Genomic DNA, 14,046 nt, shown 5'->3' with positions numbered 1-14,046 from the left:
TCATATCCAAAGGTAACAAAGCTCTTTTGGGATGTCTCTGACAATAATTCGCACAAAGCTTTGGGACAGCACACGGACCAGGGCTCGGTCCATGGAGTGGTCTTACCTCCAGGGAAAAGGGTGTTCCTGGCACACCTGGGACACAGTTAACATGGATATTCCTGTCACAGGAGGAAGGAACTGCAATCTGGGAGCCACATAGCTCTGGAACACGAGCACAGGTCTCTCCCTGCAGGACTCTGCCCACTTCCTACTTACATCAATTTCTCCATCATCAATTTCTCCATCATCTTCTTCTTTTTTCTTCTCCTTGAGGGAATCCTGGCCATCCTTTTCATCGTCACTTTTGCCACTGGATTTTTTCTCATCTTCAGCTGCATCATCTCCTTTCTCCTCTTCCTCATCATCCTCCCCAGCAGCTTTCTCCCCATCCTCCTCCACAGCAGCGGCAGTGGGTTCCTCGGGCACTTCCTCATCATAGTCCAGCTCATGCTCATCCAGCTCCCGGGTGACCGAGGACGCTTCATCTCCAAGGTCATTTGTCCTGTCTTCCTCCTCTCCTTTCCGGGGCCGGGGGCTCTTCGGCTCCACACTCTGTTCGTTGGTGTCGGATTCCTGAGACTTGGCCTCGCTCAACCGATCCTCCTCATCCGAATGGTTCTCCTCCTCCCTGCGGCTCAGTCCCCTGCCTGGATCCTCCTCCTCGCCCAGGACACTGCCTTGTCCTCCCTCTCCATCGAGTTCCCGGTCTGAGCCACTCTCCTTTAGGACTTCCTCATCGGAAAGCTGCTGGTCCTCTTCCTCAGGAGAGCAGGGGTTTCGCTCAGGGCTGTCGGAAACGTCCATCAGTACCCGAAGGTCTGCAGGGGGAGAAAACAACCCTGGTTATGGGGAAAGACTGAGAAATCAAGGAAGGCTCACCTTGAAGGACTTGTACTCCTGTGTTTTACCTCCTAAAGAAGGAAAAGGTTGTTTGAATTCCTGAAAAGCCAGGCTGGATGGGGCCCTAGCACAGGTTGCCCAGAGAAGCTGTGGCTGTCCCATCCCTAGAAGAGTTCCAGGCCAGGTTGGATGGGCTTGGAGCAACCTGGGATAGTGGAAGGTGTCCTTGCCCACAGCAGGGGTGGAAACAGATAAGCTTTAAGGTCCCTTTTGTTCTGTGATTCCATGAATTTATGAACATGGTTTCTCATAGCATCTTCATGAAGGAAGCACAGTTTAAATTGCACAAAGAACTGAATCCAATACTATCCCAGCGTGGAGTGTGCTACCCTTCACATACAACCATGGAGCTTGGGGTTGGGATTTCACAGAATGGGACTGGAAGGGACCTTTAAGCTCATCTGGTTCCACCCCTTGCCATGGGCAGGGACATCTTCCACTAGACCAGTATCTAACTATGCTCTACTCAAGCCCTTGAAGCTGCACAGATATCAATCAACTGATAAACACAGGGATGATCTCAATATCAACAAGGCCCACAGAAGCAGAAAAGTCTCATTTTGAGCTTCCTACTGGCTCCTCTTGTTTCTCTGCAAACCTGAAACTGGTTCTTGCTCACAAGTTTTGATTTCCTGACAAATTCAAAGCCAAATTAAAGGCATCAGTTCCCTCCTGGTGCCAGAGGATCGAGCAGTTCAACAGGACGTATTTGAAGCAAATTATACCCTTAGTGAGCACACAAAGCTTGATGTCGAGTTCATAAATCCTCAGACAAATTGTTATTGGCTTCCAGAGCGAGTTTATAGCAGAGATTTTAATTGCCCAAGTGCCTGAGAAGTTACTTTGTGTGAACACGAAGGTCAGCCCAGAGAGGCCACCAGAAATATCAAAGCTGTCAGGGGCACATGGAATCAGGAAATTTGTTCTCTGATTTCTTGCAAATAAGCAGCACCAAAACAAAAAAGCATTTAAGTGAAGCAAATGCCTTTTTGTGTTTGACATCAAGACCTTCAGAGGGATAGGGGGAAACAAATATGTTCTGCTCACTAGGTCAAGGATGAGGATAAAATATTCACCTCCACAGCAGTCATTAAAGCTCTTATAAAAACCCAGAGCATCCATCAGTTGCAATAATTTCCTATTAATTTCCATCAGCAGAAATGATAAGAAACACAATAAATGATGGCCTAAGAGAAAAGGGTTCACAAAATCCAGGCAGTGGGGTTTTTGAGTTGTATTTCCCTGGATTCACAGTAAGTTTCCCTTTGACAACAGGATTTACGACCTCCCTGGTGCCTCTCTCTGCATTTAAATTTCCTCCATCACCTCTTACTCCAAATCATTTTAGGGAGAGCTCAGCCAGTCTCCAGAGGTTGTTGCTCCAAGTAGCAGGAAAAGATTCTCTAAAACCAACGAGCCAAATTCTGGCTTCAATCTGTACTTGCCCCAAAGCAAAGCCAAGATTTGTAAAGGTAAAATCAGCAGCAGGAAAAAAAGTGGGAGGTGGGAATTCAAAGGAAAACTGCCTGACTAATGATGGAACAGGACAGCAAGTTTAATTCCAGTTTTAAGCGCATGTCCCAAGTGCTGCCTCAGAATAATCTGCAAATCACATCTTATTGCAAATCTTTGAAGTCCTGAAAGGTTTTTTTTCAGGAGTTTTTTTAATCTGCAGATCACAATTTACTCCAAATCTCTGTAACCCATGAAAGTTTTTCTGAGGTGTTTTTTTAATCTGGAAATCAGAATTTATCTCAAATCTCTGGAATCCTGAACCGTTGTTTTTGAGTTTTTCGGGGGGGAAATTGTTTGGGTTTTTTGTTCCTTTGTGACTCCTTTATTGCTTTCTGCTTCTCCTTTAGTTACACATAAAGACAAATATCACAAAAACCCACGAAAAATGACTACGTGGAAGTATTTTAAATCAAGCAACACTGACTTAAGTGGCAGAGCAGAAACTCCCAGACTTCACCGCTCATCATAAACTTGGATTTTCTTGTGCCTTAAAACCAAACCAGTTTCTTCCTGTCTTCAAAACCAGTTATAAAAGCAAAAAATTAACTTCTAACCCACAGATAAGATCATCTGACTTGTAGCTTAGGCAAGAACCAGGGATTTAATACTACTTCCCGAGAGCAGCCTTTTATCTTTTAAAATCTTTAAAATTCAGGCAAAGCTGCCTCTGGTTCCAGCTGCACAACCCTTTCTGGCACAAAACTGGCTTCATTTGCTCAAAGTGTGTCAAGTATTCCTTTCCTGCATGTTTGAAGCTGCCTGGATTAGCACAGGGCACTGGGAATTTCATCCAGGCTCACAAAACCCTCATATTTCCAGGTTTTGGAGCACATGCAATAATAAGGTGCATTTTCAGCCCAAAAAGCGTCTTTTCCTGTCTCTGGAATCACTTGCACAAGGCTCAGTGAGCTGAAAGCCTCTTCAAAGCAGGTCACACATTCTCAGGGAAGAAACTGAGGATTTGGCAGCTAAAATTCCCCACCATCCTCCCTGGTGAGAGCCAGATGGCACTTGCTGTTCCCACAGGTAGAGCAAGACTGTCCCTCCAGCTGTTCCCTCTGGATTCTTGTGCCCCCAGTCAGTCTCTGTGTCCCTGCCAGCGCTGGGTTCCAAAATATAAAGTGGAGAAATCCCCTAAACAAGAGACCGGGGGCTTCATCCTCTTGTTTTTGAGTCAGGAAAGAGAAGCTTTTAATTACACAACTAAAGAGACAGAGCTGAAGTTCCAGAGTCTGAGCTCTGGAATATTTCAAATTAGGGAATGAAGTATTAATTGCTCCTTAATTAATCAGTGTTTCATGGCTTGCACAAGGTGGAACAGAGATGCTCCTTCTACTGCCCATCCTCACCTGCAAGGACCTGGATGCACCATGGAAATGTCCGATTTCTTCCCACTAAAGTCTCACAGTTTTACTGGAAATATTTAAAACTACAGATTTAAATTCATCTACTTCAGTTCCTTCATAACACATTTTTTTTCCAAAGCTTAATGATATCCAAGATTTTTTAAGTTAAAGCACAGCACTGAGTTTAAGAAGCCTTTGACATGGCTCTAAAGGCAGTGAGAGAAAAGCCCTTTGCCACTTAAGTTGCTTTTTAAAACTCCACTTCAATATTGAAAGTTAATCCCAAGATACATTTTAAATAATATTCTTAACCTTTCACTTCTGCCAGTTGATTTGTCCAAGGCCAAAAGCAGGGGAGTCAGAGCTGGAATTTTGAGCAACTCTTTTTGCAAGATCAGGCCCAACTCCTTCACTCCTGTCAATTAAACAGCTCCAAAAGGTGCAAAATTAGAAGGAAGAAATTCCAACGGGTTTTGGACCTGTACTTTGGACACTAAGGCACTGCAGGTTTGGAATGGATGATCCTGGGGGTCTTTTCCTTCTGGATTTGTGGCTCTCAATGCTGCCTGGTGCTGGCAGGAGGCTCAAATACTGCTCCTTATTGCTCTGTGCTGTTCTGGTTTCAGTTAAATCTCATTAAAAGTTTGAGCAGCTTCTCCAATTAAGCCAAATTTAAGCTTTTTGTACAACTAACTGACCTGCTGCTGCAGGTGCTAAACTGGGAGCAGGTGAACTGGAACCAGTATGGTAGGGATGGCAGCACCTAAAGGATAAAGCTGTGAGGGATTTGGAACAGCCACCAAGGAAAAATACTCCTGGTAAGCATTATTTCCATTCATTAAATTCCTCCCTCCATGGCTGAGCCTTTATATAATGAATAAAAAGCTTTTCCCATAACTTTTTACCCAATACACCTTGGATATAATACAGGAACTGATGGTTCCAGCACCTCTGGTGGAGCAGGAAGGCACCGAGTACCTATAAAAACATGGAGCTTGACAGAGCCACCAGTTGCAGCCTTAAATCCTGCAAATTTTCAGGAATATGGCAAGAACCAAGTGCATTCCCAACTTCTGTCTCTTCCAGCAGTGACCTCACAGCCCTGAGGGGGGTCACAGGATGGATGGAAAGGAAAGAAGTGAGGAAGCTCTTTGCTTCAGGCTGAAATCTTTGGGATAAAAGGATAAAACCACCTTCCTAACAGTGAAATAGTTGATGCAAAATGGAAATGTTCCTGTTAATCAGATCCATGGAATCCAGAGGTTAAAGCAGAGCAGAATTTCTGGAGACGGGTCTAAGTCCAGCCGGGAACAACGAGGGAGGTGAGGAGAGTGAATGGGAATGTGCTGACAGGACAGGTGAGGAAAGAAAGGCAGCACAAAAGATTTAGGGAAAAAAAGACCTGGGAAAACTGAGGCGAAGCAGAAACGAAGGGCAGGAACCACCACGGGGAAAAATATGGAAGAGCAGCGACAACAGGAGGAGAAGGGAATGAAGTGCCTCAGGATCCAGGAACAGAGCAACATGAAACACTTCCCTAGTACAAGAGCAAAGCCAGTCCTGCCTTGATGGAAACTTGGGTCTTTAACAGGGTTAATTAACCAAAACACGCATTTTTCTGCTATCCTGAGGGAGCTCCAACTTAGAGGATGCACAGGAAACTCAGCAGCTACCAGGGAAGCTTTTAATGCAGAAAACTGAGCTGCCTTTTAGTATTAACTTCAGAGAACTGTTGGTGGGAGCTGAGTTTTACAGAAGAGCTGGAGAGCTCCAGTGTGGAATGTTACCCATGGCTTTGTGTCAGGCAAACTCGGAAACACGAAGGGAAAAGCAGCTGGAGTTTGTTTTCACAGCGTAACTGATTTTCCTATTGCTCCTTCCTGCATCAAATGCTCATTCTGAGTTATCAGTGCCTCAGGGAAAGAGAAAGCCAGCATGGTTATACCTGTGTCCTGCAGGATTTGGGATAATCCCACTGAAAAGGCTAATTGTACTCAGACACAGGATCAGCAGTTTGGCCAAGAGCTGTCCAGGTTAGACTGGGACCCTTTTCCTGAGTGCAGGCAAACCTTTGGAAGGCCAGGGGAAAGAATTCCCACCTTGGAGGTGCTGCTCTTGCTACAGCTCTGGGAAGAGACAACGCACTTCAGAACTGACCCCATGGGTGATGGACCCCCAAAATAACTTTAGAACTGACCCCATGGGTGATGGACCCCCAAAATAACCTCAGGGGACTGACCCCTCAGGTGAGGGACCCCCAAACCCACCTCAGAACAGACCCCAACCCCCCAAACCCATCTCAGAACTGCTCCTCACTTGCAGCTGGTACTGTTGTGGGTTCCCCACTTTGTCTCCCCAACCCGGCCCCCCCTCACCTCACAGGGTCTCCTGCCAGGCCGGGGGTCCTTCTACTGTGCCCCCCGGGCCGGGGCTGCTGGAGCTTTCCCTGTTCCCACCTGCGTGGGGAGGTAGAACAGTCAGAGCCGTCTGGACCCCTGGGGTCTGACCCCCCACCAGGAGTCACCCACCCCCCGCCCCAGCCCCCCCGGGGCTCTGCCACAACACCCATCCCAAACCACGGCTCCCCTCAAAGCGGGGGGCGCCCCTTCCCATTCACCATCCCAAAGGAACGAGAGGGATCCACTGGTCACCCCTCCCCCCCAAATTCCCTCCGGACTCCCCCCGCCCCTCCCAGACCCCCTTTCTCCAGGGACGCCCCCCACCCCGGTCCCCTTCCGTGGTCGCCCCCTCTCACCCCTCCGCCCCGCCGGGGCCGCCCCCGCCCCGCGCCCCCCCCGCGGTGTCCAGGCCCGCCCCCCCGTGCCCGGCGCTAGGCCGCGGCGGCGCGGGCGAGGTCTCACCGGCGGGTGGGGTCCGGGGGGTCCGTGTGCGGAGCGGGGCCTGGCGGGGGCGGTGCGGGGACCACGGGGCCGGCGGGGCACGGGGGGCGGCGCGGGGCGGGCGGCGGAGCGGCCTCTACTCGCGGCGGCGCAGGGCGGCCATGGCGTGACGTCATCCGTGCGCGACGGGCCCGGCGCCGGTTGGGGGGGGAAGGCGGGAGGGGAAGGGGGGAAGGCGCGCGCGCGCGACTTTACGGGGGCCGCGCCTTAAAGGGGCCGCGCACGGCAAGGTCGGGGGCGGACGCAGGGGGCGCGCACGGACGTGCGGGGGCGCGCACGCGGGCTCTCGGAGGGGCAGAGATGTGCGTGAGCGCGCGCAGGGAGCGAGGGGCAGAGGCGGCTATTCAGGTGCTCGCGAGCGCGCACACGTGCACAGAGGAGGGATGCACACATGTGGCTGTACAGGCGTGCAGGCATGCGCGCACACGCACACACGTGCACACACGGGTGCGCGGACGTTCGTGGGTGCACACAGATGCACTTGGAGGGGCATAGATGCTTATGGGTGCACACACGGGGTGTGCGTGGGTGCGCACTCGTGCACGCGGGGAGGGGGCACACGCGTGTGCACGGGCGTGCAGGAGGTGCACATACATGTGCACAGCTGTGCATGGGCACACAAGCACGAGGAGGGACAGAAAGGTGCCTGGGTGCACACACGTGCACACACGTACATGTACAGATGTACATGGGTGCAAACACGCATGTTCACATAGGGAGAGAGGCACACGCATGTGCACATACGTGTGTGAGTGCACGTCCACGTGCAGGTGTGTGTGTGCAAACGTTCATGGGCACACACGCGTGCACATGGAGGGGCAGAGAGGTGCATGGGTGCACACACACGTGCACACGGGGGGGCACACGCGGCTGTACGGATGTTCGTGGGTGCACACACCCCCACATCTGTGCATACACCCCTGCACATCTGGAGGGGATGCACATGGGTAGAACACAGGTGTACCGGGGGACAGGCATGTGCAGGGACATGTATGAACATGGATGCACACGCACTGTGCCCACGTGAACGTGTGTACTGGGAGGGAGCTCATTGGGGACACCGGGAGGGGCTCGGTGGGGGCCCTGGGAGGAGGCTCACAGGGGCACCAGTTCAGATTCCTCTCACCGCCCACCACCCCAGCAGTGACACATTGGCCCCTGAGGGCGCCCAGAGGGGATTGGCTGAGGCAGGAGGGGAGTGGCCGGGTGGGAGGAGTGTCTGTGACAGGTATATAAGGTGAGGTGGGAGAGATAGGGGTGATCCAAGGTAGAGAGGTGTTGGGTGTGTGCTGCAGGTGAGGGATGGGGATGGGGATGGGGATGGGGATGGGGATGGGGATGGGGATGGGATGGGGATGGGGATGGGGATGGGGATGGGGATGGGGATGGGATGGGGATGGGGATGGGGATGGGATGGGGATGGGGATGGGGATGGGATGGGGATGGGGATGGGGATGGGGATGGGATGGGGATGGGGATGGGGATGGGGATGGGGATGGGGATGGGGATGGGATGGGGATGGGGATGGGGATGGGGATAATCCAGGTCCATTGGACCTCCTTATGAGGGCCCTGGCTGGAGCCCCCCAGCAGGCTCCTGGCTGGATACATCTCTCGATCCGCAGGGTTGGGAGTGCTCACAGGGGTGTCTCTGACTCCCAATGCCCTGGCTGTCCCTGCTGAAGACCCTGGGGCGTAAACACATCCCAGTGCTGGTGTCTCACCTTTGCTCCAGTGCTGACTCAGGGCCCCGTGTGTCCCTTTGCGCAAGAGCTGTGCTGGCAGGGGACTCTGGCCGGGCGGGCACCGCCGGCCAAAGGGCAGGAACAGCCCCTGTAAAGGCAGCGGGACCAGAGCTAAGCACAGGAAGTGCCACTAGGAAGCTCTTCTGGAGCAGAGAGGAGTGAGAGGTGTTGGTGGGAAGAGGTCTCCTGGAGTGGATAGGACCACCCTTGCCCAGGGCTGAATTCTTCCTCCCCACAGGCTGCTCCGTGCTCTTGGCAAAGATGGATTATGCCAAATCCCTGAGCCAGCGCCTGGCTGCCCCCGTCTCCAGGTAAGTGCTATGGAGCCACTGCTCCCAGGACTGGGGACACTGGAGCCCTCCCTGCTTTGGCACCCCTTTACTCCCCAAGAGATGTGCTGCTCCCCACTGAGTCCTGGGGTGCCAGGAGACAGTGGTGGGACTCAGGACACCCCAATCCCTGTATCCCTCCCCAGATGTGTCTCAGCAAGTGCCTCCATGACCCAGCAGCTCCTGGCAAGCCCAGCCCCACGGCCCCGGCCTTTCCGTGTGTGCAACTGGGACCGGAGCCTGCGCAAGGGTATCATGGCCCCGAGCCTTGCTGAGCTGGTCAAGCAGGTGAGCTGGGGGTCTGTCTGTCCAGGGTCTGTCTGTCCCAGGTGGGAGGTGGGCTGGCTGCCCCTAGCCCTGCTCACTCCCAGGCCCCCTGCAGGCTCAGAGTGCCCTGGCCATGCCGGGTCCCATCTCGCTGGTGCTGGATGAGGATGGAACTGTGGTGGAGACTGAGTCGTTCTTCCGGACACTGGAGGAGGGCACGGTGCTGATGGCCCTGAGCAAGGGGCAGAGCTGGGATGCCCCCAAGGTGAGTGGACCTGAGAGGGAGAGCAGGAGGCTAGTTTGTCCTGTCTATCCCATGCTGGGATCAGGTGGGATGCTGGGTGAGGTGGGACTGGCAGGGTGGGGTGCCACTGGGTGTGACCTGCTGTCCCCAGACTCCTGGCCCCCAGCTGAGTCTGTCTATTCCATGCTGTAATCGGTGGGGAGGTGGGACTGGGAGGGTGGTGTAACACTGAGTGACCATGGCCCTGATCTCCCCAGACTCCTGGCTACCAGCTGGGCCTGTCCCGCAAGCCCCCTCGGAAGATCGATGTTGCCTGTGTCACCTTTGACTTGTACAAGACCCACCCGAGGGACCCAGGCTGCCTCAACGTCAAAGCCACCCTCTATGGCACCTACAGCGTGTCCTACGACCTGCAGTGCTACGGCGCCCGGCGCCTCATGAAGTGAGTGCTGTGGGGCTGGGATGGCTCTGGGAGTGGGGACACTGCCCACCCTGCTCCGTGGAATGCCAGGAGGGACGCTCACCCCCTTTCTCCCTGCCCAGGGAAGCTCTGCGCTGGACACTGTTCACCATGCAGGCCACGGGCCATGCCCTGCTTGGCACCTCCTGCTACATGCAGCAGCTCCTGGATGCCACTGAGGAGCAGAAGGAAGAGGAGAATAGCCTGGCACTGCCCAACCTCCTGCCCCGCAGCCTCCCAGCCCTGCCCTCCAGCCTCTCAGCTCTGCCCCGCAGGAAGATGCTGCAGTGAGGGCTGGGTGTCCTGTCCCCCATCCTCTGTACCCCCCAATCTTTGGGGATCCCACGCCCCGCTAGGTCAATGCCTGAGGCGGTGCCCACCACAATGTCTCCTTGCATTCCGCTGACTGAGCGGGGCCAGATCTGCTCTGGAATAGCTGCTGCTCTGTAAATATATTTATTAAAATAAAGTTTTCCTGAATTCAGCTGCATCTTGTGTCATCTTTGCTGGGGGGGACACACAAGACACTCAGCCCCTTGCACTACTTGGCACTCAGGGGTGCTGCTGTAAGAGCATGTGAGGAGGGGAACTGTTGCAAACACTTCCCAAGGGAGCTGCTGCCTTTGCCCTCCTCCCTGGCACCCAGAGGCTGGCTCCCACCTCCTGGCACAGAGCCGAGACCCCTCCAGCATTGCAGACAACCACAAGAAGGGGATGGGCCTGTGGCAGCTGGCACCAAGCCTGTTCTTGCTCCATTTGAAGGGATGAAAGGTGTCCCTGTTCCTTCAAGCTGTCCAGGATTGGCACAGAGGGACACTGCCCCTGTCCTGGAGGGGGTGTTCCAGTCTCTTGGGTCCTCAGCCCCCTTGGCAGCCCTGTGCAGGGAAAGCTGCTGTAACCCACCAGCTTTGCACAACCCCAGGCAATGGTGCTGCCCTGGCCACGTCCAGCAGCTCCAGGGATACCAACTGGGAAACAAACAGAGCTGGGGGCACTGGGTTCCATCGACCTGGCTCTCGGGGATTGTCCCTGAGAGGGGATGGGGAGCCCAGAGAGGTCCCTAAAGCACAATCCCTGCCAGACAGGGCAGGATGAGGGCGAACAACCCACTGCCCGCCTGTGCTTACTGGGAGCTGTGGGGAAGTGAGAAGCCGTGCTCTGGGGGTCCTTAGGGACATTGTGCCCCATGACACACTGCAGGGAACTCATGACCTGGGCCACGCTCACCTGGGCATCCACCGCAGGGGTCTGGAGCTCCAGTGCAGGAACTGCTGGTGTGGGAGGAGACCTGAGCCCCACCTGTGGCTGTGGGAGCTTAATTAGCCTGATAATTAATGAGCCATCAGCCTGCAGCCAGCACCAGCTGCACCCAGTCTGGGGGTGGCTGCATTGCCCCACGGCATAGATGTGTGACCCCCCTGGGGTGATGTAGGTGCCACCAAGGGGTGCCAAGGACAGTGTGGGGACATCATGCCCTGCCCTGCTATTGCCACTGTCCCCATTCCCTGTCCCCACAGGGTGACAGTGGCCATGCCAGCCCCCACAGTGTCCCCCACCCTCACACAGGTGCTTATTAGACATATTTATTTCTGTACACACTTATACACACGGTTCCCAGGGCAGCTCCATCCTCACCCCCAGTGCTGTCTCTGTGCAGGGTCCGCTCTGCAGTGGGGGCATCTCCATGTTTTCCAGGGTCTGGACATGCCATACCCCCCATCTCAACCCTGTAGTGTCTACCTGGGGGCAAAGCCTCCCCACAGCCCCCAGGGCAAGGCTGTGTACTTTCCCCCTGCCTCAGTTTCGGGGCAGAGGTGGGGGCTGACCCCCCTCAGCACCATGCTCCCCACCACAGGGTTCTCAGACCCCTGAGCCGGGGTGAAGTTTGGGGCTCCAGATGCTGAAGCTGCCCCAGAAGAGCCTCCTGGGGGTCCTCTCCCCGCCATCAACCCCTGCAAGGGAGGGGTGTCAGGCACCGGTCCCCTGTCCCCCAGCCCCTGCAGCCCCCCGAGCAATGGCAGGGGGCATGGGGGGGTTACTTGACGTGCTCGGCAGCGTGGGAGGAGCAGTAATATTTCTTGTGTGCGATGAAGGTGGAGAGGCTGCTGAACTTGATGTTGCAGAGGCGACAGTACCTGTGGTTGCCGTTGGGCACAGGGCCAGGCACAGCCTTGGCCGGGGGGGTCTGCACCCCCCTGTCCGTGTAGGCGGGGGGGCGTGGGGGGCTTGCGGGCAGCTTCCCGCAGTGCCTCGGGGGCTCCGGGCGAGGGGGGGGGGCCGGGGGGACGCGGGGGGCCGGGGGCTGCCGCCGCCATCCTGGCTCTCCTTGGCACTGCAGCTGTCCCGGCGGAGGCGGGGGGCAGGCGGGTGAGGGGGGTGACGTCGTGGGCAGAGGGGGCTCTGGTGTCCTGCTGGCACCAGGGGCCAGGGCGTCGGGGACCCCCTGCCCGGCCGACGCCGGCTTGGCCACGAAGAGCCCGTGGGCGTTACGGAAGTGCTCGAGGAGGTCGCCCTTGATGGCCCCGTTGAGGGGACAGTAGGGACAGGCAGCAAGAGGTCCCTTCGCCCCCAGGGGTGGCAGGGGACTCTTGGGGTGACGCTGCAGTGAGTCCGCCCCGGCATAGGGGATGCTGGGGCTGCCCGCCGGGGCTGCCCTCACCTGCACACCTTCAGGGTCCCCCTCATTGGGGCTGCCGGGGCTGTGCCGCCCCTTGAGGGGGGTGGGCATGGCCCCCTTCATCTTCTGGAGGTGCTCGAGGGTGCGGGGCTGCAGCGGGGTGGCCGGGCACTGGTACTTCTTGTGCACCAGGTAGGTGTTGAGGCTGTTGAAGCTGATGCGGCAGGCAGTGCACTCGTGGTAGTCAGCCAAGGGCAGCAGCGGTGCCGGAGCCGGTGCTGGTTCACTCTGCCACCGTGGCTTCTTGCTCAGGTCAATGGGACCCTCGGCATCGGGGCTGGCATGAGGCGAGGGAGCAGCACCGGCTGGGTTGGGGGCTGGCGGTGGGTCGGGGGCCGGTGGGGGCTCGGCAGGTCGGTGAGCGGCCCCGTGGATCTCATAGAGCTTGCGGCGCTTGCGGGTGCGCAGGGGCTGCGGCAGGAAGGGCACTTTGGGGGCGGCGGGGCGGCGCAGGGGGGGGTCATGGCGGGAGGCACAGTAGAAGCGCTTGTGCACCACATAGGTCTCGTGGCGGCTGAAGCGGATGTTACAGGCCTCACACAACGTCTTGCTGGGGTCTTCGTCCCCCTCGTCCCCCGCCGAGCTGCCGGGGCTCTGGCTGTCCTCGCTGCATCGCCCAGATCCCCCCTCTGCCTCGGGGGACCCTGCTTTGCCACTCCCCTCTTCTGCCTTCACCTCCGGCACAGTGGTCAGTGGTGTGGCATCGGGGCCGGTGTCCCCATCCCCTGCTGGTGTCCCCTGCCCATTGCCCACCGGAGGGGACAGCAGTGTCCCCGGGGCAGGAGGACCCTTGGGCGCCCCAGGGGGTGCTTTGAGCTTGCGTGCCCCGGGGGGGCTGTCCTCGGCCAGGTGCCGGCTGGAGCAGTATAGGCGCTTGTGCACGTAGTAGTTGTTGATGTTGTTGAAAGTGATCTCGCACTCAAAGCAAGTGGCACCCTTGGGCACCGGCGTGCCTGTGTAGATGGTGGGTGGCACCGTGCCCCCGTGGCCCTGCTTCAGCCGGTTGTGCACCAGCTCTGACATCTTCGCCAGGATTTCCGATGCCTGCGGCACCACTGCGGCTTCGTGGCCGAACACGTACTGGGGGAGGAAGACGGTGCCGCCAGCTGTGCCTGTCCCTGGCTCACTGGGCACCGGGCTGGAGCCTGGCGTGGGGCTGGTGAGCTCTGACTTGACCTTGGCTGAGGGCAGGCTGCGGGGGGACGAGGTCCGGGAGCCCGCGTCGGGGCTGCCAGCCCCCTCCCCGCTTTTCGGTGCCTCCACCTCGCTCACTGGGCTGCTGGCAGGCTCCTCCTTGATGCGGATAGTCTCGCTGGAGGTGGAGGAGGAGGAAGAGGAGGATGATGCTGATGAAGGCCCTTCCCCATTCTGTGGCTGGGCTGGTGGTGAGAGCTTGCCAGCCCTGGCATCAGGGGGCGAGGAAGGTGGTGCTGGGGGTAGTGTGGCGTCAGGGCCAGGTGGGGGGCCGGGTGGGGGGCCGGGCAGCACCATGTGCTGGGGCAGCGCCGGCAGCCCCTCGGGCAGGAACGCTGGCAGGCTGCACTTCCGCAGGGACGCGTTGTTCGGCTGGCTCAGCCCTGCCAGGGGACAGAGGCACCAGTGTCACTGACATCCTGGCACAG

General features: G+C 56.8%; 3 protein-coding genes across 11 annotated transcripts in view; 1 reads left to right on the top strand and 2 right to left on the bottom strand.

The window, feature by feature from the left end:
• Window positions 1-6,794, bottom strand: part of ZC3H18 (zinc finger CCCH-type containing 18) — a 46,276-nt gene extending 39,482 nt beyond the window's left edge. For 3 of the 9 annotated variants that reach the window (XM_064671021.1, XM_064671022.1, XM_064671026.1), the window contains exons 1-3: window positions 6,665-6,792; window positions 6,179-6,259; window positions 259-860 (exon numbers count right to left, since the gene is read on the bottom strand). In XM_064671021.1, coding sequence (XP_064527091.1) covers window positions 259-846 — 588 coding nt within the window. In that variant the 5' untranslated portion in view covers window positions 847-860; window positions 6,179-6,259; window positions 6,665-6,792. Of the gene's footprint in view, window positions 1-258; window positions 861-6,178; window positions 6,260-6,664 lie in introns of all 9 variants that reach the window. The other 6 variants (XM_064671019.1, XM_064671025.1, XM_064671024.1 and 3 more) reach the window with 5 other exon arrangements.
• Window positions 6,795-8,504: 1,710 nt separating this feature from the next.
• On the top strand, window positions 8,505-10,231 carry CIDEC (cell death inducing DFFA like effector c). The gene is made up of 5 exons (XM_064671028.1): window positions 8,505-8,758; window positions 8,923-9,064; window positions 9,159-9,308; window positions 9,545-9,729; window positions 9,831-10,231. The coding sequence occupies exons 1-5, from the start codon at window positions 8,709-8,711 to the stop codon at window positions 10,036-10,038; spliced, it is 735 nt and encodes a 244-aa protein (XP_064527098.1). The 5' UTR covers window positions 8,505-8,708; the 3' UTR covers window positions 10,039-10,231.
• A 1,086-nt stretch (window positions 10,232-11,317) lies between these two features.
• Window positions 11,318-14,046, bottom strand: part of ZFPM1 (zinc finger protein, FOG family member 1) — a 36,441-nt gene continuing 33,712 nt past the window's right edge. Inside the window, 4 exon segments of the mRNA XM_064671017.1 lie at window positions 11,318-11,962; window positions 11,964-12,023; window positions 12,025-12,123; window positions 12,125-14,001. Coding sequence (XP_064527087.1) covers window positions 11,783-11,962; window positions 11,964-12,023; window positions 12,025-12,123; window positions 12,125-14,001 — 2,216 coding nt within the window. The 3' untranslated portion in view covers window positions 11,318-11,782.

Source organism: Pseudopipra pipra, chromosome 14 (assembly GCF_036250125.1).
Source record: "Pseudopipra pipra isolate bDixPip1 chromosome 14, bDixPip1.hap1, whole genome shotgun sequence".
NCBI lineage: Eukaryota > Metazoa > Chordata > Aves > Passeriformes > Pipridae > Pseudopipra > Pseudopipra pipra.
The sequence above is the reverse complement of the archived record's forward strand: the minus strand, read 5'-3'. Positions and strand labels throughout refer to the sequence as shown.